Source organism: Bombus fervidus, chromosome 13 (genome assembly GCF_041682495.2).
Source record: "Bombus fervidus isolate BK054 chromosome 13, iyBomFerv1, whole genome shotgun sequence".
NCBI lineage: Eukaryota > Metazoa > Arthropoda > Insecta > Hymenoptera > Apidae > Bombus > Bombus fervidus.
Genome location: NC_091529.1, coordinates 11,554,649 through 11,580,907, shown reverse-complemented (window position 1 = coordinate 11,580,907; position 26,259 = coordinate 11,554,649). Strand labels below are relative to the sequence as shown.

Sequence of the window (26,259 nt, the reverse complement as noted above, 5' to 3'; positions counted from 1 at the left end):
GAGTTAATTAGCTTAAAGAACACCGGTACTTGGCGCTCTCGCAAAATTTTGACACATATTTAAACTACTCCGATGCTAATGCAAACCAAATCCTAATCGTTTCCACTCGTCCGTTTTTCGTCCATTCTTCGTCCATTCTCCGTCCATTCTTCGTCCATTCTTCGTCCATTCTTCATCCCTAAACATCTAATTAACACATTCTAATTGTACGCGACGTTTTCAATTTCAAGCCTATTTCTATCCATGGCTTCTAGCGTCCCATCCCCCCTCCCCCTCTTTCCTGTGGAGCTTGCAGGCGTCGTTTCCAGATATCGAGCGAGTGAGCGAGCGAGGAGGGCGAGGGTGTCCCGGGGTGTTCCCGTTGGAGCTGCCTGCTGGAACCGCGTTCACTGACCTACTCTATACCGCAGCCTGCGAGAGATCAAATCCCTGCAACCGCCGCGCATCCCCGTGCAACCCCTGTTCTCCTTCTTTCTCGCGTTCCTCCCGTTCATGCCACTTCTCTCGCCCCTCCCTCACCCCCTCCCCATCCTTTTGCCGTTCGCAGCTGGTTCTTCAGAATCATCTTTCGCTCTGTTAGACGCCGTGTTTCAAACCGAGAGAACCGGCAATTCTTCGTCTTCGTCGTTTCCGACTTCTTTGTCACGGTGTTACATATGGAGGGAAAATGTTTTAATTATTCGAGCAACCGTCGTTTTCTGCTTACGGACGAAGGTTGGAAATGAGCAAGCTTGTTTCGAGGGTCGATTTCATTTGATCGTCGTATTACTTGTATAACGAGAATTGAAACGGATTAGGTACAGTTTTCTGTGGTTGTTCTATGGCAGTGACTTGTTGTTCGTGGATGGATGGGTAGCTAGTAATTGGATCGTACGTTTTTGCAATACGATACCATTTTTGAGGGAATAGCAGGCGTGAATCTTGAAACGTTGATGTCACTATTATATTTGTGTTTGTGTTTTAGAATCGAATGGTAGGAATCGTTCTTAGAAATATTTGGCTAGAAGTTTGGAAATTCTATGATGACTTGACATATTTATTTGTATAAGGCTTGTTAACTTTCTGTATTAAGTACTGCTTTAATGCAATTAGTTCAGCGATGTATATTATAGGCTAATGATATAATATGTAACTAAAGCATATATGAAAACGCAAAATGTCTGCGAGTGATATATATATTATTTGTATTTATAATGAGCTACCATATAACGATAATATTTGTTTAATTAATTGCTCGTTTTCTATGCCTATAAATCTCTGTGATACCTTTCAAAAGTAATAGGATATTTATTTGAAATAAATTTATTCAGTTTCTTTTTCTTATTTGTTGTGTCTTTTTGCTTATTTGTGAGAAAAATATTCGTAATTAATGGGAAATAAGCAAGAACCTCCGCCATGCTTCTATTTTTTCACCTTTTGCTGTTCTTCCTTTTCATTTTTTTCTTTCTTTCTGGCTACGAATAAAGAAACAGGTTCTAACAAGAGATACATTTTGCTCCCTAAATATTATACGGAATATTACATTTGGAACGTTTTATACGGTTTAGCGTTCCTGTATGCATTCTTAAATTTTGTATAAATAATTCTACAGTTTCTTTCAGCAAGATGGAAAAGAATGGTGCAAATAGAAAGTTCGACGAGGAATTACGCATTGAAATCTTTACAACGTTTATAAACGTGTTGATAAAAGTCGACAAATTGCTCGATTTCCTGCAATAACTACCAAGCTAAATTTCCACATCGATCTCAGATATTCGATCCAAATATTCCCGAATATCATAATCCCCGACTCATTCTCGCTACATCCCCAAAAGTTGTAGTAATTATCCCCAATTTGTCCACCATTTGCTCGGCACAAATTAAAACTTGAAACGTAAAAACCTCGTTTCTAAACCAAAAGAGCAGATGGAATAAAATAGCAGAGATCGGAGAATCAATCGGTGGTGAGAAAACAAAGGAAGGCGGGAAAGGAAATATTTTTCTTGCGGTGTCGGAGCTCTCGCCGACACGACGGTGTGAGCGACACTGGAACGAAGGAGTAAAACGGGTGTGCTTCGAAGTTCATCCCGGGAATGGGTCGGTGCAGTACGGCTTATATTGTTTCTACGCGAGGCAATCGGTAAAAATGGTACTTCGGACTGCGATGTGTCGGGCTACGTTAATCATCATCGATGCGAATGGATACAGAAAGTTATATTACGTTCTTTTATATTCGTTTCCAACATTTCTTATTCTCGCATACAGCATAATTTTCTGTCGATTATTTGCCAATGCCACGATAATTAGCCAAGTTTAAGTATAGTTTTTTTTTATAGAAGGAATACGTGTATGTTCTGCTAATATTGGTGTGCTGTTGCTGGAAATTGGCCAGTGCGTCCAAATACATACTTGTAAGATACAACGTACGAAGAATTGAAAGGTTCGCAGCGTATTTTCGCAAACGTGCCGTCCGTGTATCGCACAACGTTCACCGAACCGTCAAGGATTTCGCTGCGGCTTTCTTCGTTCCTCTCTTTCTCGACTATATCTGTTTTTTCTCTCCTCCTCCATCTGGGAAGATTCACGAAGGTCTCGCGTATGTACGACCAGTCGCCTTTGTGCCGCTTTCTGGCTCAGTTTCTAAATAGGCTTCTCGGCTCATAAAAATCTGCGACGTTTACGTGAAAAAAAACGCACCAAGTCCTGCAGGAAGGATTCACGAATCACGACGACGCTGTTTGACCAGGATTCTCGGCTTGTTTTGATGCTACGCGTTAAGGCTATGTTAATTAATTATCTGACATCATTTTCACAGAATCAAGCTCTTAATAGTTAGTAGCCATATGACAGTACTGCTAATTGCAAACGATACGAAATTTAATATACTTGGATCTAATTAAGATTAAGTATTGTACGATATTGTTCGATATCGTGCAAACTAAGAATAAGGTCTTTCAATATTGGAACCACTCGTACAAAGTGCTCGTGTTTATGATTATAGTCCGAGGGGTTTATATCTCATATACCTATACGTACATATATACGTATATGGGATGTTTTCGATGTAAAATATTGGGATTTTCGGTTATTCGTTTCTTCGGTATGATCGATGAGAAACGTATCTTTGGGAGGGATGATCCACGTTATGGCGATCTCGTTATCTCGTTATTTATGGGCGTCGAACGAACGTTTATATCGAAAGAAATTCTCCTAGTTGACAAAGAAGACGAGATACACGATGAAAGACGTTTGATAGAAGTTGCGTCGTGAAACAACGGTGCACGAATAAATCGAACGAAATCTCCCATTTGAGTATCATTTCGTTCAAACCTCAACATGTACAAAGGTATTTAAAAAGTAAAAAAACTTGTGCCGATTTACGATTATCGTGTACTTTTTGAACGTACATTTGTTTTTTGTTCCTTTTGTTCCTCAAACGACGTCTCGTACGTGTCATTGAATATTTTTGAAGGAAAGTTTGTTCCAATAACGTTATTAGTATCTAACTATATCTATAAAATAATCATTATTAATATCTAACAGTTGACAACGACAAACAGTCGAGCTGCTGTTCTCTTTCCCCTTGTTTTTCTACTGTTCTTGAAAATGGCACAAGTCCAATTTCGCAACAAACGAGTTAAACATGTATAAATCGTATCTCTCTTCTATTACAATACTCACGGCGTTAAAGCCAATGTGTTAAGCTGTTCTTGTGAATTAATCAGTGTCATCTAAATACGAGAGAAAAATGTACGAGCATGTTTCTCCTATATTCGATTCCTCAAACCTTCGACAGGAAACAGGGAAATATGTATGGTAGAGAGCAATTATATTAACAATTACGTCTTATGCAACAAAGTTTGCAGTATCGATCGGTACAACAGAAAAAGAATTTGTTCTCGTTACGGAACACGCAGCATCAAGTACCACCTACAACATAATTCCGCAGCGGCGTAAAACTTACTTTAGCTCGGATTTCAATTATTCAGCGCGCCTCCGCTGTATTTAGGTCATTATCGATGCTTTGGTCAGTCGTGCCAGTAGCTGTAATAGTAATTCTATCGATCATCGTTATACAAGCGAAAGTATCGAGTTCTTCAACCTGAGTTCTTAATCCCTCTTGCTATCCAATTCATCGTCAATCGTTAAAAGTCATTGAATTACTTTTACAGTTTTAATAGATTCGAAAGAATGTTATTTCTGATTAGAATTGAAGTATCTACGCGAAGAACAGATATTAAATTTACAAGGTAGAAAATTATACGGTAGGTCAGCTACTTGGTTAGGTTATTCGATAAATACAATTTTTTCAGTAGAACGTTTTTTAATCAGATTCTACGTTTCATTTTCGTAGTATTAAATTTGTGTAATCATACAGCGAAACAACGGTGCTAAATTACACGAGACTTGACCAGCAAGCACGACGGCAATTGCGACTAAAAACGTACCTAAATTTGATATACATAGTACTTAATCCGAGTAATGTCAATAACCCTGATGTCTACTAAACGCTCGGTATAAATTTCAGTGAACAAGAGCATACTAGAGAACAACAAGTTTACGCGCAGGCGCGACATAAATATCCTCGGGCAATAATATCTAAAGAAATAACAATTTCGGTTTTGAGCGATACGACGTTTATCGTGGTCCATAAAAAGTCCTGTGACGCGCTGTGTACGATACGCGTACGATCGAACGACAAAGTAAACACGACCTCCGGTATCGTTAAAATATCCATGGTAACTTTTGGTTGAACCACGTATGTGCAATTTGTTGGCGAAAATTAGCCTCACCTGCCTTACGTAAATAGACATCGGTAATGTCCAACTATCTGTTCGGCATTTAAAAACTTTAGGATTTTGTAAATTTAATCCCCAGATTTGTATGAATTTAATGTTTCGATTTTTGTTTAAATTCCTCTTAGAAATATATTAATAATAATCGTATTAAACGCAGTTTTCCTTCGAGACGAGCAACACTACGCGGCTTGGCTTTATCTCGAAAGGGACAGAATACAGAGAGGAACTCTTAAATACTTAATAATAATAATAATAATATAAATCCTCTGCTAAACGACTGTACGTTCCACTGTACGTTCGACGTTGAAAATGACAGTGAAAAATATTTTTACACAATTATGCGAGTATATTTCACTGGAAGTACCGTTAAGTAGCTCCACCGCTTTATAAACCGTGAGATCCAAAGTGTAAAAGACAATAGTAACTGTGAGATCGCAAAATCTTGGCAACATTTCCGTCTGGCTGTTCTCCATCGTGACGATCATTCGTGGAAGATTCGTGCAACGCTGTCACCAGTCGACGTCGCTGTATTTATATAACGTGCAGTGTTTTCGATTTATCGCGCGGCGGGGACGACATCACCGGTTTAAATATTGCCGAGATAATGAGACCCCCGGCCGCGTAAAATATCGCGGTAGCGATGGCAAAACAGGTTGCCGTTGTCGCGTATGGTGGCTGAAACTGTAACATAATCTAGCATGGGACGGCGAGCAAGGGACAAACAGTGGCATTTATCGGATAATGGGCAGATGATAGCGGCTACTCTGACGTTTAAGAACGATCCTTTAGTCGCAATTTTTTCTACCCTGTTTACGGGCTATTTCATTTAGAGGAAAAGAGTATCTTTTTTTCTTCTTTTAAGAATACTTTTATTCCTGGTTGAGAGTGTGTTGTGTTCGCGATCATTCTTTGAACATTGCGCCATGTGTTCGCAATCTACATTTGTTTCATTAGCTAAAATTCTTTTTATTACCCTGCATTACCAAAATATAATTACTTATCAATTATATGGCAGTTACAATTATTTTTAATATTTTGGAAAATCGTTATAATTGAAAATGGATTCGATATCAATAGGCGAAGAGCACGGTGAGTTTCACACAAGCAGTGATTAAATGATAAGTAATATCGAAATGACAGGAAGCATTTTTATTGTATTCTTTAATATCGTATACCGTAATTCCCATTCTTCCTCTGTCGTTAGAAACGCAAACGCTGATAAATCAGCGAAGATATGTTGGCATACCGCAACTAAATCGTCTTTTGTCGTTCGTTCTTTTTTTTTTTCTTTTTTTTTTTTTTTTGTTGTTGTCGGCGTTTGTTGCGCTCGGATCGACGTTTTCGGCAAGGATAACAAATGGTGCGTTTATTACGAACGGCGAATCTGCCAGCGGCGTTAATTTAGGCGAAATAAATTTAGACGTAAATACATCGACGCGACGGCCGAGACAAAATTTCTCGCTTGCCAGATACCGTCATGGAAACTGCAACAACTCGTCCAAAAACTATCCAACTGCTGTACATACAAGCTGAAGGGGATATTTATTTCCATTACAATGATTGGCACCTTGCGAAGCGACTTGGTTCCCATCGGGCTCGAGTTTCTCCTTGAATGCGGTCGGTGTCGGTACCGAGAAAACGTTTTTACTCGTCTGCCCGTCCAATTACGTCCACGAAACGTCGCGACACGGCGTATTAAGTCGATCACATACACGTCTGTGCAAATGACTTAAAACGGTAATGTACTCGATTCGAGGGTCGATGAACAAGGCGTTTGTTCTTATTTTGATCGTCTTATAATTAATAATAATAGCGATAAGTAAAAGCGGACAGCGGATCTTAAGATGAAATTTCTCCTATTTTAAGAAATATATATCGGGAAATTTGGGAATGGCTTATGATAGAAAAAGAAACAGAAAAGGAGAAAATCAATCAAAATTCTAGTATTTTAATATAAAGTAATAAAACGTGTCAAGCAGCTTAAAATATGTAAGAAATGAATGAAAATTCTCATATTCTGATATACGTATATGCAGGTACAGAAGAAGGCATACGTAGATACAGAATTATGAAAAGAGCATGCATATTATTGATAAACCATTGTGTAGTGTTAAACCACTGTATAAAAAATTGGTTTGCGTGAAAAGCGAACGGTTTCGAAATCGTTAGTTTAGAAGATATTTTAATCTCAGTATGTATCACAGAGTGATTGTAGTAACGATTACAGTTTCGAAAGATAACCGACATCGACGTTTGACGAGTTTTACAATTTCCAGACTAATTTTCCACATAAATAGATTAATACACTTTCGTATGTATGTATGTATCGAATTTTTACAAATTTTTACACGAATAATAGCTTCCGAATTTATTATTCGAATTTATTTTAAATGAACGATAACAATACGCTGACGATACAGGCTGCTCCGCGTAACGCGAATCGCACTGGATCATACATCCGAAACCAGTTTTAATCTTTAATTTTTAATTCAGTTTTGCTTAATTTTCTGTCCTCTACCGTTCCATGGCTATAGCTTGCTTATCGTAGATGAACAGGACGCAATATGCCTGGAACAAGATCCGATCGTTCCGATTTTTATTCCAAACGAAGCAACGGAAAAAAGGGATATGGAAGGATGGAAAAATTACACGTGGTATCAGTCTCGGGTAATTTCGACATCAATCGTACGTCATTTCTGATCGAGCAATACATAATTGGTACCGCTGAAATGTATTATTACGGCACGAGTGGTAAATCGCGGCGAAAGTTGCGGCCCCACGCTTTTTCAGCGACGCGTTCCACGATTATTCTCGTTCCCCTTCGCTTTGACTGCGATTTCCATTCGATATTAAAAGCGACCCAACGTTTGCCCGTCCGCGTGCATGCCATCTTCGTTCCGAAGAACGCGTTCCGTCAAGAGTGAAATTGCAGATTCGAAGGGAAACGAAAGAAAACGCTCGAATTCAATGGTCAGTAAGAGGATTTTTGTTGTTACAGTGATTACACTTTGGCAACGGTCACTGTAATTTCATCGGGTTATCGGTAGATGTTTACGTAGACATGTATGTATTATTTATGAGAAATTTAAAGATATACAAATGCACAGAACGTGGTATATAATATGTAAAAGGATGTAAAATGTCCAAAGTTGAGCATTCTTTAGAACGGATAATTACTAAGTGAAAAAAAAATATCTATTCTTGAATCCTATTTCCTCGAGGTGTTTGTAGCACGACGATATCTCTGAAAAGTAAAACGCGCTGAGACTCGAGAAACCATGGTTTACACGCGTGTCTGCCGACATACTCTCTCTCTCTCCAGCAAGCAAGTTCTTTGATGTCTATCGTATCTACCTTCTAGCTACGTTAACAAACAATTGAGAAACGGACAGAATGGCAACCTCGCGTTACGATGTACGACGTGTTGAACGTCGAAACTACAGATTTACGATTTTGTTTCGTACGATCAGCAATGGTGACAAGATAGGGGGTGAAGAAGGTTGGCGTTATTCACGATCCTCGATAAATAACGCGAATTCAGGATTCTGCGTGCAAGGCGACAAGAATATTGGGTTTCGCCAGAAGTAGGAAAAGAAAGAGAGCTTATTGAATAAAAATAAGGAAAGACACCGGCAGTGGAAATAGACGATCGGCTATCGTTGACGTTGGTAGTGTGACTTGACTTCTGGGAAGAATGATCGAGTTTTCGAAAACGTACGAAAAAATGCGAGAGAAACTCCTGTTATTTGTATATTGTTTATTCCTGTGTAAAAACCTAAATCCATGTATTATTTGTAGTAATATGGTATTTCTATAACAATCGTGTCGTCTTAATAACGAACGAACTCGTACATGTTTAGTACTTCTTCGCTTATTTCTGTAAGAATGATCGGAATTAGCGACAAAAAACGAGCGATGAAATTTCAGTTTATTTATTATCTATAGCGATTTTATCTTCCTGTGATCGTATATTAAGACGAAATAAATGTTTGTACGTTCGTTATTTATTTACATTTATTTATGTATCTTAAGTTTTTGGAAATAGTTGTTGAATCGCAAGAACAAATTCAACAAATTTATTCATTATTTATACTTTATTTATTTATTCTTTTTATATTATCAATTTAGTTTAATTTAGTTTAGAAGAAACTCGGTATGTTTAATAATTATTCATTATTTATTTACGAAGGAATCTATCTAGAATGTCTAGAATGCATCGCAATATGCTAGAAGAAATATACATTTATTTATTATTTATATCAATTTATCACGTGTCATTCGAAGAATCATGTGTTATTTATATTAAAGTTATTTCACACTGTATACTCGGTGACGAATGTTTCAATTCGTTACTTGGTGGTCCATTACATTAGTCAGTCTGTTAGTCCATCGCCGTCGTACAGCAGATGCCAAGGCTTAAACTTTGAAACTGATACAATATATAGAACCTATTCGGACGTTCGATTATTAACAACGATCGAACAACATCGAACGGTAAAAGGAAACGAATATTTTAAATATACATAGTTAACTATATCATACCCTCTGTGTATTCATCGATCAGATTATACTTTTCAATTCAACATGCGAGTGATATGATGAATTATTGAACGAATCAAAAGGAGATTTAACAGCAGCGAAAACAGCGACGAGTAATAACGAATCGATAGCATTCGCAATAATTAGCAATAGGAACGACCGTATGTAGTACAGACGGTATGATGCACAAAAATGTCCTAATACTTACTTATTAATAATGTATTATAACGCAGTCGCAATTTTACTCGTTCTATTATCCGAAAAATTCGGTAATCCGACTTTTCTCTGAGCAATTAGTTCGGATAATGCAAGCCCTGTCGTACTTATATTCTAAATTTATATTCTAAATTCTAATAACATGTTTCGTCCGTACCGTAAGCTCGGTGCAGTCCTTAAACCGAGGCTGTCCTTAAACCTGTCAAACATACCGTCCGTATTCAAAGACGTAGTACTTATATGCAGAGGGGAAATTTTGATGTTTCACTAGCCGCGTGTTCACTCACCGTTCTCCAAGTTCAACTCCGCGGCGGTTCTGTAAGACACAGGTCTGCCAAAGTCACTGGCGTCGCTCGGATGCAGCAACAACTGATGGGACGCCCTGGAATGATGTCTCGAGGTGGACGCCCGATGCAAGTGAACGCTGTTTAGGACGGTATTGCTAGAGGCACGGCTGAGCGCCTCCCTTTGACGAACAGCCTCCTTGTAGATCTTGCAGTACATCACGATCATCACGAGACCGGGGATCCAGAAGGAAACCGAGGAACTAATCACCGCGTACGGTCGATTCACCTCGAACTTGCACACCTGATTCATCGACACACGCACAAAGTGTCAATCTTTCTTTTAATAAAGGGAATTGCGAGGAATTCGTGGCTTACTTTGTATTACGTTTTTCTCTTTTTCTTTTTCTTTTTTTTTTCCTTTTTAAAAATTCGCGTTGTATCTTACGAAGCACTTAATCGAAGGTTGGACGTTATTGTTAGAGGTCGTTGTTATTTTCATCGCGGGACGCCGGATCGCAGGATCGCAGGATCGCAGGATCGAGTTTGTCACATAGGAGCTCAAGGATAGGTCTGATTGTAGTAGGCAAAGAATATTTTTATATCTGCGTGTTTTTTAAAGGAACAAATAAACTATTTTGCTTGGAGTTTGTATGAGAACTTTGAAAGTGACAGATTCTTTAATGCAATCTTTTATTTCGTTTCTGGTGGTGAAGTCGAATCTTTGACTAATTGGATAGAAATATATTTTGTCCGCGCGTTTAGATATATTCGAGGTTAATATTGATTGTGGCTAAACTAGAATATCCTTCAGTCCTATTCTATATAATTTAATTTGTAACAAGTAGTTATGAAAATGTATAATCGTAAATGAAAGATATTTTTAAAATAAATTTATTTGAGTAACTCGTAGTGGATTTTCTAACAAGTTTCTCTCTATTTGGAACGTATTCGAGAAAATTTGGCATCTCTTTGAAAGAAGCAGAGTCCGATCGAATTCTTTTCTCTACTTCTTTTCTCTAATCCTAAAACAGTTTTCTTTTTAATAGCGAGACGAATCGGTCACGTAATTTCATTAAAACGTTCAAGTTAGTTCGTATATATCTTTCTGTGTCCTGGCTTCGAAAGAGCAGAAATGGCTCGGAAAAGTATTTAAACAAATTTTAGTGACGACTAGCTTAGAAGTTAGCTCTATTTTGAACGATCAGCGAACTTCAGATGCGTTAATTCGTATTACTAATTCATTCAAGAATTTTTTTCAATTTTAGTAGCATCGATATTTCATCAAAAACAGTACGAAAAACAGTACGAAAAATAGTACGAAAAGAAACTGAAGCCGAACGATGCAACGATATTTTAATCGATAAAGTCTGTAGAAACCGCTGTAAGCGCATAGACTATGGAAGAGCTACTGTGTTCGAAGGACAGAGAAATATGAAAGTCGAAACCACTGGGAGAATTTCGATTAACGGAACGTCCATTGTGCGAACGGTTCATTGTACCTGCTGTATTATCGGAGCAATATATTTCGACCTGCCATTCAGCTCCTTTCCTCGACGGTATTTTGCGGTAAAACCTCGATTAATCAGAAACTTATTAACCGCAGCTTCGATTAGTGGAAAATGATGTATAAACCATGCTATTTTTTTTTTGTTTTTTTCTTACTACCCACGTTACTTTTACTACCGTGTTGTTTTTAACTGTAGTTAAGAAAGGACCATGATCCAATGCTATTGTCAACTTTACATCTAATAATAAAACTATAAGAAAAATAAATAAATAGGAGCAGATATATTTCGTTGAACGTGAAAATAGTAGAAAATATCGATTTTTAATCACCGATGTATTTGGATATTTTATTGATTGTGAAAAATGATGATCCAGCGAATACAAACCGGGGCGTATTCCTGTATAGCTCATTATTGTAAGGGTAAGAAGATTTAAAGTTAAAAACAGGATGATTTCATAGTTGGAGACCTGATGGCGGTTTATGACCGACATTTCGACTTAACTATAACATTTTTCAAATAAATAGTTTAGTTTATAATATTTCCATTTACTAGAAGACTTCTTTTCGTTTCAAGTATTGGTAAAGGAATCTTTCAATTTTTTTTTTTTTTTTTTTTTTTTTTTTAGTTTTCTTTTAAATACGCGCTGGAAAAGTAAATAACGTACGACTTCTTTTAAACATATTTAATCATTTCGTGCTAGTAAACGCAAATACGTGTTAGTAAAAAATTTCGCGTCGTTCTCTATGAAATTCTTCTACTCCAATTAAAAATTGTAGCCGGTAAAAGAATTGCTGTAACTTTCCAAGTATTAAATATGAAAAACGAGATTGTACATATAAATTTATGCGAGCAGCGCAGCGGTTGAACGATAACATGAAAAGGAACTATTATATGACCGGCGCGAAATGTGTTAAAAGAGGAATTTTAATACAATGTACTGTAAAGAAAAACTGGAATGGTTGTACAAAAATAGCTGTGATAACTATACTCTGTTAACGAAATTGTATAAAATCTACTTTAGGAGATGCAGAATATTTTGTATACTTATTGCTAAGATATTCGTTTAAAGAATTGAATCTTTGATATAGATACTAATTGAACGTTTAAATAGAATTCTGTATTCCGTGTTCTTTTCGTTTTCCTTTTCTCTCTACCTTTCATGGAATATCGTGAGAAGGAAACGAAAATTAATTACGCGAGAAACGATAAAACGAAAGTTGACAGAAGGTAGCAAGTCGGCGTTGAGAAAAAAGAAATACTTGTAACATTGGGAGAAATCACAGTATAAATAAGATTAAGGGGGAATAAGAAGATTGAAAATGAAAAGGAAGGAATTAATGGTAAGGAAGTAATTAAAGATAAGAGAGAGGCGCGGTTAGACGTAGGAAAATTCATTATTGAAGTAATGAAATTGAAAGTAAAGGAACAGGAAGTTGACAGTACCGAGAACGATGAAATCGAAAATAGACGTTGGACGGAATTGATTTAAGAACGGAGAGCTGAGAGGTTCTGAGTAAAGTTAAGAGGGATAAAAATGGGGAGAACAAGAGAATTTATAGACGCGAGAAGATATTTAACGTACAAGTTGGAGATGAGATATTATGACGGGCAAAGACAAGAATATAGAAATCTGGTAAGACAACTTACTACGTTGACGAACGTTAAAAGTTAAGATTAAACATTGGGAACGGAAAGAATAAATCGAGGAAGGAAATCGTAGAATACAAACGAACAGAAAGATATTATATTGACAAAAGCGACAAGACCGCTTTCCATCTTGAAAATATTTCGGAACGTAAGTGGTGCAACTTACTTGAAGGAGAAACAGCGAAAGATAAGATGAACCAGAGAACCGCGATCATGTAGCATCGAATTAACAAAACGGTAAAAATCACGTAAAAGAATCCACCGTAAAAATTAACAAGCTTCGACGAACTACTCTTTCTTGGCCATTATTCATCGTCATTAATCTTCGGTATTATAATTAATTTCCTCCCCTGTCTAATCAATCCGATCTAACAGATACATACAGATTCGTAAGAAACAATCCCATTTCTGAGAAGAAAAATCTTTTTTTTTTTTCCCGACCTTCACCACCAGGTAATAGAATTCCACTCTTTTAGAGTGGCAATCGAGTTCCCCAACTCTGATTGTAGGAAAACAATACACATTTCCAAAGAATCATCCAATATTTGAGGAATCCTGGTTCAGTTCCTTCAAATTCTCATAATACTGTGGTCGTTCTACAGCGTTTATTTTTATACGATGGGAAGATAAGAATGAAAATAGAAGGTCGCTTCGAAACAAACAATCGCTTCTATCGTGCGGAACTGAGCTGGAAGGATAATTAGCGGGTTGACGTCTTCTCTCACCGTCAACCATCGTTGATATACGATCTTATGCGTATATGGTAACACTTTCGGCCAATATGCGTGCTTATCCGCTTGATTTTATTGGGTTTCTCAGAAATAACCAATCAGACCCACATTCCTTTGCTTTGTCTTACCTTCTTCTCGTAGATGCACAGTACTGCTATCTGTCCGTCACTTATAATTGTGTTAGGTCTATCAGAAATAAGCAATCAGTCCCCCATTCCTTTGCCTGATCATCTTTTCAGCTCTCCGTTATACAGAGATCGTTATGTATACAGAATGCATTTAGGACCGTGTAAACTGTTCTAGGCTGTCCTAAGCCATCCTCTTTTCTTCCAAAGTAACGATAAAGCAAAGAAATAATGTGTTTAGTGAATGTTACGCACACATTATGAACTCACACTGCTCAATATCATCTTGGTGGGTATAAATGCGTTTCCATTCCTCGAAAAAATAAAGGAAAGGAAAGGAAAGGAAAGGAAAGGTAATAACCAATCTCTGATATCTCTAGTACAGTTGTTACAGAGTTACTAGTACGGGTGATGGTGAGAAATCGGTAGTATGTTCGTGGATGAGTACCGATACCGTATTATACCGTTGTCGTATAATTAGCCGTTATAGTACGATAGTATCTTACTGACCGAAACTGTCGTATTTCGAATCAAGCGAGCAACGAATTTTAAAGCGTACGATTTCAAAACTTCGATAATACCTAAACGTAGTACTTCGAACATACACGTAAACTCGATATACGCGCTATTTAACGTCAACGCGCAGGATGAAAATTATTAGGCTATCGGGTCGCACTATCGTACCGACCTGTTACGCGAGGATACCATGTACAGCATTATAGTAATACTATGTACGGAAATTGTGCGTTAGCGGTATTCAATAGCAGCGATTGCATAAAGATCGGGGGAAAGTTGTTCGCAATCGTGTCCCCAACAGCGCGTATTAAAAAAAGTCATCGAAATTCAAGATGGCGACAGATTTCTAGATAATTAGGGAAAATTTGTCTTTATCCAACCTTCGCTACCGGATAAAAGGATTACATTTTTCGAAAGTCGAAATAAAGATGCCGAAAAAACTATCCAATATCTCTACCTGAGGATTGTTCCTCAACTCTTCCAAATGTTCTTCGGTAGTGTACCATCCCATAAATATAGGGATGAAACTGATCAAAGCAGGCAGCAACCAGGCACTGCCCAGCATACAAGTCACTGTGAGCCTCCTCATGATGGCAGGATACTCGAGCGGCCTCACTATAGCATAATATCTATCCACGCTGATGCAACATAGATGAAGGATAGAGGCAGTGGAGAAATAAACGTCCAACGAGCTCCACACATCGCACATGATCCTTCCGAACATCCATCGACCAGTCAACTCGACAGATGCGTTGAAAGACATGGCGCAGACCGCGACGAGGAAGTCGGCCGCTGCCAGGCTGACCACGTATCGATTGGTTGGCACTCGGAGCTTCCGATGCCTTCTAACGCTGGCGATCACCAGCGCGTTCCCTACCAGAGCGGTGACGATAATGCTGACAATCGCTACGCCCTTGATCGCCGTCCAGATGACGTTTGATAGTTGGTAAGTGTCTGCAGAGGCAGTGGTCGCTTCGAACGTGTCGCGAACGCTCGAGTTGAGCGATTGTGAAAGGCGGCCGATGCCGCAAGTCGTGCTGAGCCTGCCTATCGATCGGTCCACGTCCTCGTCCGCTGCTGGCTCACCGACTTCCATTCCAGCGCTCGCTGCCTATGAGCATGCTACACGCCTGGAAACCGTTCAGGTACAGTCTGTTCCAAGTGTTCGAACACGAGCGCGGCCTTCGAGCTTTCCAAGGTGGAAGACAGCTGGCGGAAGAGGCATCGACGGACCCGAGTATCGACGTGCATCGTGCTCTCGAGTGAAAAGCCTAAATTAAGGCTATCCGTGAACTTTCACGGATGCTTACGGAGATTTTAGGTTCGCTGATCTGATCGGGCAAGTTTGTGGATAGAGTTTGTTCCAGCTGATGCCTCTCTGGTGTCTCTGTTCTCTGGCCTTTGAGATGTTGTTTTAGGACTCCGCGGTATCTCTTTGAGTAAACTAAATAAGAGATTTTTATTAGTCTCAATGACGGATCAAAGAACCACGGGTATAGACTGTTTTGTTCGAGCTTCGCTTATTCTATACGAGACAAAATCAAAAATTTGGAATCATTCTCTTGAAATCAAAATCAATGTTATCGACGTCGATCATAACTCTTTTTATATCCACGCAGTTTCGAAAATCAGTTTCGCTTGCCAATGTATCATCGAACGAAGATGTTTTTTCCGAGGTGGCAGAATTATAAGCTGGCACTTTTAACTCTTTGAGAGCGTAACGCGAAAGTAACTAGAATAATCTGTCAAATATCGCGCTAAAAATTTCACACGCGTTTTAAATAGCATTACGTGTAACACAATTATTAACGATATACGTGTATTTATGGTTCTTCGAGTTACAATCGTGTCTGTAATAGTACGTTGCAAACATTCCGTTGCAACTTCGCTTTTTCAGGGCAAATCTGAAACTGTACTGTTAAATACCGTTAAAAACACCGTCGAAACCCGAAAGAAACTACGAATCAATTGTTGTGGTACAAACATCAACAACAAGTTTAAAATCTAAAACAATTATTAATATTTATGGATTAGAAAATATTTCCTGTCTGATACCGGAAACACGATAAATCTCTATTTTCTGAATCATTCTCTTTAGATCCTCCGTTATTTGATCACACGGATCAAGGGTTAGACTCTTAGATTCCACGAAATATATGATTCCGAACTTTTGGCCGATCGTGCGTAGCGAGCGTCTCTGAACGAATGAATGGAAAAGTTAAGAGATCGTTTGCAAGGTAATTCCGAGTAAAAAGCGTCATGCAAACATGGATTCTATTCTTAATGCTCGCATAGTCGTAACAGTTTAAATTGCCGGGACGATGAAGCATAGTCGTATATAATAGCGGTTATTAAATCTCAAGTTAACGAAGGAAACACATGGTAACGTATACACGCGTACGTATATAAAGTCTATGAACATGAGAAATGGTAAGAATTTTCCGACAGACGTAATAACACTTAACAAATGTTGCCATCACGTAATAAAGTTACGAGATTAGTACGACGGGATTTTACAGAAATTAATATCCAACTCGTATAATAGATATTTCGTTTTAATAATTAATAATAATTAATAATATTAATAATAATTAATTTTATAATTAATTAAAAGAAAGAAAAGTATACGTATCTGCGAAGACCTCGATACAACCCCGATAAAACTTGAAGCTACTATAACTACACGAATACAGAATAGGAATAGAATCTCTCTGTTTATACGATGTTCTTTTATGCAAAATGATCTCTTAAACGATCTTTTAAATTCGTTTGCGCTCTTTCTACGACTATCTGCTTAGCATAACGAATATCTTAACTAATTGGAACGGATTATCCCTTTGAAACGACGCGAAGTAAAGCACATTTGCCGCTTGTATTAATGATGTATATATACAAATCACAATTCCAATCGGATCGATCTCAATGTTGTATATTAATATTTTAAAAAAATAACACAATTTTAATATTCTTAACAGCAATAGTAGCGTTTTGAACAAAACTCTAGATACCACCATTGTCTTTCAATATTCAAACAGTTCGTAATTAATGGAAAGAAAAGACAAGGACAATGCCAATTTTTGCACTCGTGAATCAACTAATATACGACATGCATTCGTTTTGTCAGATACTTTGCTCGATACTCGTGCGCAACGTTATTAGAACTATTCATTCGCGACGAAGGGAAACACTTGTCTTAATTTCTGCAACCAAACTTCTAAGAACGTGAATTCCGTGCTTTGGGCAATATGAACGTCTACGAATCTATGTTGGAAGATAATCGCACGCGAAGAAAAGAGAAGAAAGATGGCTGGATGTACGATAGGAGGATACGCGCTTGCGAACTTTTCGCATAAACGTTCCTCCTGTTCAGAGCGACAGGGTACGCTTTTAACGTTAAAGCAAACAACGGTGGTTGGAGCACCGGGCGAGACAAGTTGTACGCATATTTAGCTTGGCCGAAAAACGTCTTTCTCTCCGGGTATTCGAAGCAAAACGCAAACAGCCAACGACCTGGCCTCCAATGATGTATATACTCGTCTGAAGTGGAATTACGCGGAGTAAGCAGCGTTCTCTTCGGTCTCCTCCATGAATATTTGATATTTCATGTTTGTGTGTGTGTGGGGGGGGGGGGGAGGCAACAACGCGATAACGATTAGTTTGACAGTTTTCCGAGATGGAAATTTCGGGTAACAGAGTACTTTTCGTACTATCGTTATTAGCTTAACAACGTCCGGTGTTGTATCCATATGTTATCGAAGAAATTGAGAGACGACAGAAATATTTTAATAACGAATTAATGGATAATTAACGAATATGGATTACGATGGGCTTATCTTTTTCAAAATCAACTTATTCGTTTCAACTTCACCGGATGCCAGTAACCTGTAGTCAGTTACTACTACAGATGGAAACGTTTTTTATAGCATTCAAATTGTAGAAGAAGAATGTGGCTAACATTTTCGTGGAAAATATACGAAAAAATAAGGATGAGAGGAAGCGACAACGAGTAATAATTGGAATGCAGTAGCAGCTGAAATTTCTCCACTGCGATCTATGCCCCAAACGATCTAACTTCTGCTTCTGTCCCAAATGAACTCGCCGAGTTTCGCAACTTATCGCTCGCTCCGTTTACCGTAAGTCTAACCATACAAACATTCTATCCGCAAACAATCCGGCTTCTCGTCATCCGGCGGGTCTGACGTAGTTCATCCGAAACAGCATTGCCCGAAACCACCTGCCATACTAGGGAAAAGGCAGAATCTGGCTTGCAAAATCCTTCGCCCCGACCTAGAACCGTATTCTCCGAACGAACTTCGTAATCCCAGGTTGCCAGGTGTCAAACGCAAAATCGGACATTTAGAACTTGTTCGGCTGAAGGCAGATGCAACTAGCTAATCGTATCGATAAGGGAGGAGTAATAAAAAATGTAAGGCCGGGTTCTAATGAAAGAGTCTGACAATCCTGGATCGAAAGCCACTGGGTGTTACTCCTCCTGGCAATAGTTAAATCGGTTTAGTCAATGCTGATTATTAATAAAATCTTTTTAATCTAATCGGTCATGTACTAACAAAAGGATCACAAACGAGTTTTTCGTATTCGTCCTCTCGTAGCCTGATATACCTGTCTTTTATCGTCTTTTATCGTCTCATCTTAAAAAAGTTTCATTCGGGATGATCAAATTTCTCACGACGATCACACGCAACGAACGTTATAATCTGCTTCCTTCGAATTCATCGCGGTTACAAGAATGTCAACAAGTACAGTGTGAAGACAAAGCCCAGTAAGCTTGCCGATGTAACGCAGTTAAGAACGAGCGAGTGCTCAAATCTTCCCCCTATTTCCGACGTCACGCAAGACAATTGTTCGTCGTATAACCGTCTTTAACTGTAGAGGGTAAAGAAGTAAATTTTATCAAGTCGTATAACCGTTGTCAAAACAACAGAAAAATTGAATAATAGGAAAAATAAGTACCTTGTAACTTTTTAACTCGTTGCAATGCTAACGAAATGTCGAGAAGTTTCGGATAACGCGCACGATATAAGCTTTGGTCAGACACTTTCAACGAATCGCAATCCATATAATTTATATATATCTATGTATATATATAATATAGACCGTTCGAATACGTTCTCGTTACTCGCGGTAACCACTCCCATTACACCAAATTTTCGCTGATACTTTCAAAGAATCGTCAATTTCCAGGGTAAAGATGATAGAAAACGGCCATCGTTCCTCGGTCGTCGATAAACCTCCATCGAACACGTATGTTACGCAGGAAATCGAGCCAGTCCCCCCGATATCCACGTCGCCCGTGTGCCTATTCACATTTCCGCCGGAACTACGGCATTTCGTGTGCCATTAATTACGCCCATTGAAGCTTCGCATCTCCGTTTTCGAACGCGCATTTCTCACGTGGTATCTGCTATGCTGTCAAGTGATCTAGACCTTGAATCTTCGCTGCACTCGCTATGATCGTGCTATGATCATGCCATCTATGATCTACGCCTGTAATCCGATTAGTCCACGTCGAATTAATCAAAGTTAACTTTTGTTGGTTTTGTGTTGTTTGTACTATTTATTATACACTAACAAACAAACTAATTTCTTTGCTTTGCAATCAGTAAGAAGAATTCGTTTAAACGAAGCTTCCAATAGATATAGAAACGAATGGTTTGACTTAATATTATTGTCGCGGGATTAATTTTCTTCCTCGATCATTTCTTTTACTTACAACTTCGCTACCTAATTATATACGATAGGGATTACTATAAAGATAATCGTTTCGATACATTGCGAATTTTACGAAAAATTCCGTAGAACTCGATAGAACGTTTCGGAAATGACTAATTATTCTCTTCGTCTGATCGGTATCTCTTCTATATATATATATATATATATATATATATATATATCTGTATATAGCGATCTGTTTCAGGGGGTTAGGCAAATAGGCTAGAATACTTTTAACGACGAACGTATTACTATTTTGCTGATACCGGAAAGTACGTACTTATAGCAATTAGTTTTTACGTGATGGTAAAGAAAGATACATAAACATTATATATGTATACGGTATAGTTACTTACGTTGAAATAAATTCTGTATAAAATAATTACGTACTTTACGTGCTTTATGTAATAATATAAAATACGAGATAATTGACATGATAATAATAGTATGACGTTATCAACGTGATATCATACCGTACGTAGCACGGTAATATGAAGAAAGATAGGATACAGCGTAGCATTATATTAAGAACGTAAGCTGATAGCAATATAATAATATTATTATAAGCAGATATGGATCGTTCGGATGCTGGTAATAAAGCAGACAAAATCAATTTACATGATAACTCTAAAGACCATAAAAATTCTTTTGCCTCTTTCTGTTTGCTTAGTTTGGTCCCGTTAGCCTGTTCTAATTCTAGCCATTTCTTGGAAAGAGATAGAAGGTTTTATCAACACTGTTGATTTGAGCGCGCTAATTTAATTGCAATTGCCATTATTCTAATAAATGTGCTAATGACATCCTTTTGCCGACTGCACTGGACGAGTATAAATGTCTCTCGTAGTCCGTTATGAATTTTATTTGTTCTCCTGATAATTGCGATAATCGTTACAGGAATATTACTGATTTTGAATATTATTGCTAGTTACTCTGTACACGCTAGTGACGTTTTACATTATCCAGATTTGACAGATTTGACAAAATTTTTCCCTCGTTAAAAGTTTCTTGTGCTACCCTTAAGTGCAGCTTTTTTAAAAATTGTAATTTGTAATCAACGTCGTAATTACTCGCAGCGAACGCCGACTCGATCGTTTGTTCGTGTAATAGTACGAGAACTAATAGCACAACGACTAATAAAGTTCAAAAAACTCGAATAGGAACATATACGGGTGTAACATCAATTCGATTTGACAACCCATCCTCTCGGATTTTTTAATCCGATTGGCCAATCAAATGAAACGATTTCCGGTTAGATCTAGCGGATGGTCGAGCATCCTGTTAGAACTTGCGAGTTGAATGAGTCATCAGTTTGATCGGCCAACATCGAAACCGAAACATCGCTCGGTACGATCGGAAACAGCAACGTCTACGAAAGGTTGGCGCAAAGTTCAATTGCAAAGTGCAAATGTAAAATGCAAACACGATTGCTGTCGAGAAGCGAATATCGTGGCATCTCACCCATCGTGAAAATTTCAAATCTAAGGTTAGCGTTTCGTATAATTTTAAGAATTGAATTGAATTGTATATAATGTATATAATGTAACGATTGTATACGAGTATTAGCCTCTTAGTTGTGTTTCTATTTTGTTGGATCTCGTTGCATTCTTTTTAGCAGATGGTCAAAAGTAAATGCTGACATAGGAAAGTGAAAAAATGTTATTTCACCTCTTCTGAATCGAGACACGAGAATCTGATGGGAACGTAATTCGTATTTTCTTTACGACGACGTGCAACGCCAAAACACAATGGGGAAAGTATTCGTGTGCACCTCGCCAGATTCCACGAATAGCAGAATAGACGAATGAACGAAGGAAATAAGCGTGGAGTTGATTTTTCGATGAAGATACGTGGAAGGAATCGCTGCTTCGTGTCGTTACCGATTCGGCAGTATTGGTCAAACGACCGTATCGACATTTTTGTAATTCGTGTAACTAAATAATATTTGAACTTGAAAGTAACAAGAAGAAAGGAAAGCCGGATGAGGAAAATTAAGAAAATAGAAAATTAAACGGCTGAACGTTCATTGTCTTTCAGATAATTAAAAGCTATGCAACGCTTTCAACTACTGCTACATTTACATCTGCTTTTCAAGCGTACGCTTTTTATTTAGCTCGCTCAACGAGACGGAGAAACGAGGCGCTCGTTACTTGGAATCTATGTAGTTGTTATTAACGTTTCATCAAGCAACCGGTCGTTACGTTAAGATGTACCCCATCAACGATTCCTCCCTCACCTTCGTGGAATCAGCTCGGTCTATATTCATGATCGCGGCTATAATTTAAAGGCCACCCGGCTGCCGCCACCACCCAAGATTCAACGTTTCTATCTCGTTTTCCGCTTCTCTTTGAACACCTATTAACCGAGAAAGACGGGTTAACTCCCCGGTTAAATTACGATGAAATACGGAGTCTTTGTTGCTTAATGAATAGCTACATTTACTTGTAGTTCAACACTGGCTAAATTTTCGGAATGATAAGATTTTGTCGAGCAGATGGAGAGCGATTGGAACAGAGTACAGTGTAAATTCCATATCCTTGCTACGATCTTTTCGCATCTTAGTAAACTATGAAGGATATACGATACATGTTCGTGAGATATTTTCTACTTATTCTACCTATTCTGTCTATTCTATCTATTCTACCTATTCTACCTATTCTACTGTGTAGGTTCAAACAGTCAGGCGTGAACATGCATTTATGATCTTTGATTTTCAATCTCTATTTGGAATAAAAATCAGTGATAGAAAATGGAGGATAAAGTGAAAAAATATGGGATTTCAAATATTTGAAATAAAGTAAAAGAAGGTTAAATTTGAAGTACCGAAAGAAAACTTGAACAACTGTACTTTTAATGTAAAAATGAAGTCGAAGTAATGAGTGAAAATAGACAGATGGCAGAAATTGGATTTGAAAATAAAATAAAAAGGTAAAACAAAAGTGATATATGTACGCATACATAGTATGGGAAAAGAATAGAGGAAGAATAGGTATGAGAGAAAAATATTACACGATCTAAACGGAACAAGATATACGAAATATAGGGAAAGCAATATAAATATCGCGGAACGAAAACACTAAACAGAGTGAAATAAATGCGGAAAAAGTATAGAGCAAGGAAAAAGTAAAGTAAAAGCTACACAGCTGAGCTTAAAAAAGCTACACAATAAATATGTAGAATGAAGGTAAAAGGAGCAATATTGCGCGTGAGCTGAGCAAAAGATGCGAAATATAAGAAGGAAGATTTATTTTCTATATTATATATATATATATATATATATATATATATATATACATATGTTAATAGAACGAGTTGGCCGATGTAATTGATGCTAATACGATTAAATAACCAAGTGGAAAGTGAAAAGTGGACTTGGTGCGTTCGAAGGAATTCCTTTGACGTTCATCGAAGATCGATCGCTTTCCCCTTAAGCTTGGACAAAAGTTGAACGATCCTCGTGAGCCCCACTTGCCGCGGCTGATGAGCGTTAATTCGATTGAAATCGCTGCTCGAAATCACTAACGATCCGTTCAACATGGTCGCGAGTCTACATTACCGAATATCTTTAACGCGTCTTGCGAGGACAAGACCGAAAGCAAGATGACAAATGTACGGAATAGATTGGAATAATAGTGGCGAACTGATAGGGATAAATATATGTGTACGACGAATCTCTCCGTTCCAGTATATTTTACTACTATTATATTTTAGAGTGAAATTTACAGTGTCGCTAATGACAATCGATGTCGAGTAGCGTTACGGAGTAACGTTGAAACGAATTTGAAAACAAACGTTCATTATGTTATATATGTATTGAAATTGTAGATTGTAGATATTTTTGTCAAGTTTTATACTTCATTTTCGGTATCAAATTTCTGTAGTTATATAAACGTGCCACTATATATAAATGATACTATATATAAATGAATGATAGGAAATTAAATTGGATTTAATTAATCAGTACGCGAACGTTATAACAAAGCCAGTAAGCGTGACAATACCTTTGGTAGCCGCTATAGGTATAAATAGGGATTAACATCGTCTCAGGGACATCGGTTTGCGTAAGACACACTTTCCTCGATGCGGACAGAAGCGCGACAAGGCTAGGATCACGCGGCACGCGTTATACTACGCTTGATTATTTCTATACATCTTTTGAATTCCATTGTACGATGATTTTTTCTGTTTTCAAAGAAACGGCCCTCCGTTTTCACGAAAACGGGACATTGCACGTTGCCTGAGAATTTGTTAACCTTATTCCGTTATATAAAGCGTAATCATTTAGCAGAATCTTTCAAAGCTCTTTCTTTTATAGCGTTCCATCCATATTGATTATCGTTTTAAATATATCGTATGCTAATTAAAATTGAAAACGGAAGTGATATTATCCTCGTTAATCAATTATTTTACCCATGTTTCTTATGCATATTTCTATGACTACAGCTAGAGAAACAGAACCCCTCGAGAGATTTGATTTTCACGCTTTGAATATTACAACAAGCATTTTACTCAAAACATTTCAGACATTTTAGACATTTTTCACGCTCCTGTATAACGTACATTGCGTGCATTCTGTACACATCTATCTTTCCATATCTAGCACTCTTAATAACTGCATAGCGATATTGCAATTCCGTTACTTTACCGTATAGAGAGAATTGTTCCGATAAATTAATTTCAGACCGAATGGTTACTATTGTTCGTGGAATTGTCAGTGGCAAAGAATAATTCCTCGATTCTCGATAATAAGTTCACAATGATCGTGAATTCAGATTATTTTCATCGTACATTTATTGAACGTACATTTTCATCGTACGTTTATGCCAAAAATATATCAAATATCATCATAAAATCAACCACTTATACTAAACGTATAGTACTGAAAACCAAATAGCATAACCACCACACGTCTGTTGTTGGAAAGCAGCGGAAAGTAGCGAAACCTAACTAGCTTTCTACTACCGATTTACTCGATCTACTCGATTAATCGGCGATAAGTTGATCGGCAATTTATCGACTTAGGATTTGAGTCAGCAACCAGTTTGAAACACGATGGAAACCGGGGGAACGAGACCGATGAGATTGTAACTGGCACGAAGGATGAGTGGAGCGAAAGGATGGTCGAATAAAGTTCAAGCGAACGATCCACGTTCGCCGAATCGCTTGTTCTAGAACTCGGTGAACCGGGAGAAGAGCCGTAAAATGTTGGTTCGCTTCGACGACGATCACGCAGCTTGGATAAGGCTAACTTAAAAGGGGAAAGGGGCGGAAAAGGAAGAAAGTAGGAGGCAAACAAATTCCGGATATGCTGGAAACGCGTGGCCAAAATTTTTTGATCGTCGCGATACCGACCCGTTCCGTTACCACTACACCGTAATGAATTTCGTAGATCGTGTCTTTTAGCTTTATCTTTTATCTTTTAGTTTCAGTGATTTAAAAGTCTTTCTGTAGGAACTGTGGGAGAATTACGTTTGACGATATCGAAGCGCGACGATCTAGGCAGGATGAAAGTCAAAAATTCACTGTGAAACGCGGAGCATTGGATATAAACGATGAAGATGGAACGAACGAACGAACGAACGGAGCGAATAGTTGCTGTCGTTCGACGTTAATAAATCAATTTTCGCCTGTTCTCATCAATCAATGAAACTCGAGTGTCGCGCCGATGCTTGACGAAGCTTATGAATACGAAGAGAACTTTTATCATCAGGCATGATGATAAAAGTATCAAACGCGTTATTCAATAAGATTAGATCACTGATTATGCAAGAGCGGACATGTAGGATATATAGGATATGTAGGATATGTAGCAGCAATTTCAATATATCTGTTTTAATTCTATGGAAATAAATTGCAGAGAAAATTCTATTCTTATCTAACGACGGTTGGCAATCCTGTACTCGAAGTAAACAATAATTGAACGCTTAATTAACCTGATTTAGAATCTGATTTAGATTGGAAATAATGAAAACATTACATCTTCGTATAAAATACGAACGTAGATACACGCTTATCATGCTTTCGGGAAAGTGATAACGGTTGAATTCGGTCGAGGAACGGTAAGTTATAAAAAAAGTTGGAAAATATGAATCGGCGCGTTTTCTTCAGAAATTTCGTGACGCTTTTTAAATACATGAAAAAAAGAAGGACTACGCGATAGACAGCAAAGATATTTCAAGTATCGA

At 37.9% G+C, this 26,259-nt stretch overlaps 1 protein-coding gene across 6 annotated transcripts in view; it reads right to left on the bottom strand.

Annotated features, from left to right (window-relative positions):
* The window catches only part of LOC139993859 (octopamine receptor beta-1R), a 121,355-nt gene that overhangs the window by 16,819 nt on the left and 78,277 nt on the right, over positions 1-26,259 (bottom strand). Inside the window, exons 1-2 of one of the 6 annotated variants that reach the window (XM_072015974.1) lie at positions 14,805-15,616; positions 9,821-10,121 (exon numbers count right to left, since the gene is read on the bottom strand). The exons of 4 other annotated variants lie outside the window; for them this stretch is intronic. In XM_072015974.1, the coding sequence (XP_071872075.1) occupies positions 9,821-10,121; positions 14,805-15,443 (940 nt within the window). In that variant the 5' untranslated portion in view covers positions 15,444-15,616. Of the gene's footprint in view, positions 1-9,820; positions 10,122-14,804; positions 15,792-26,259 lie in introns of those variants that run through there. One more of the 6 variants, XM_072015979.1, reaches the window with a different exon arrangement.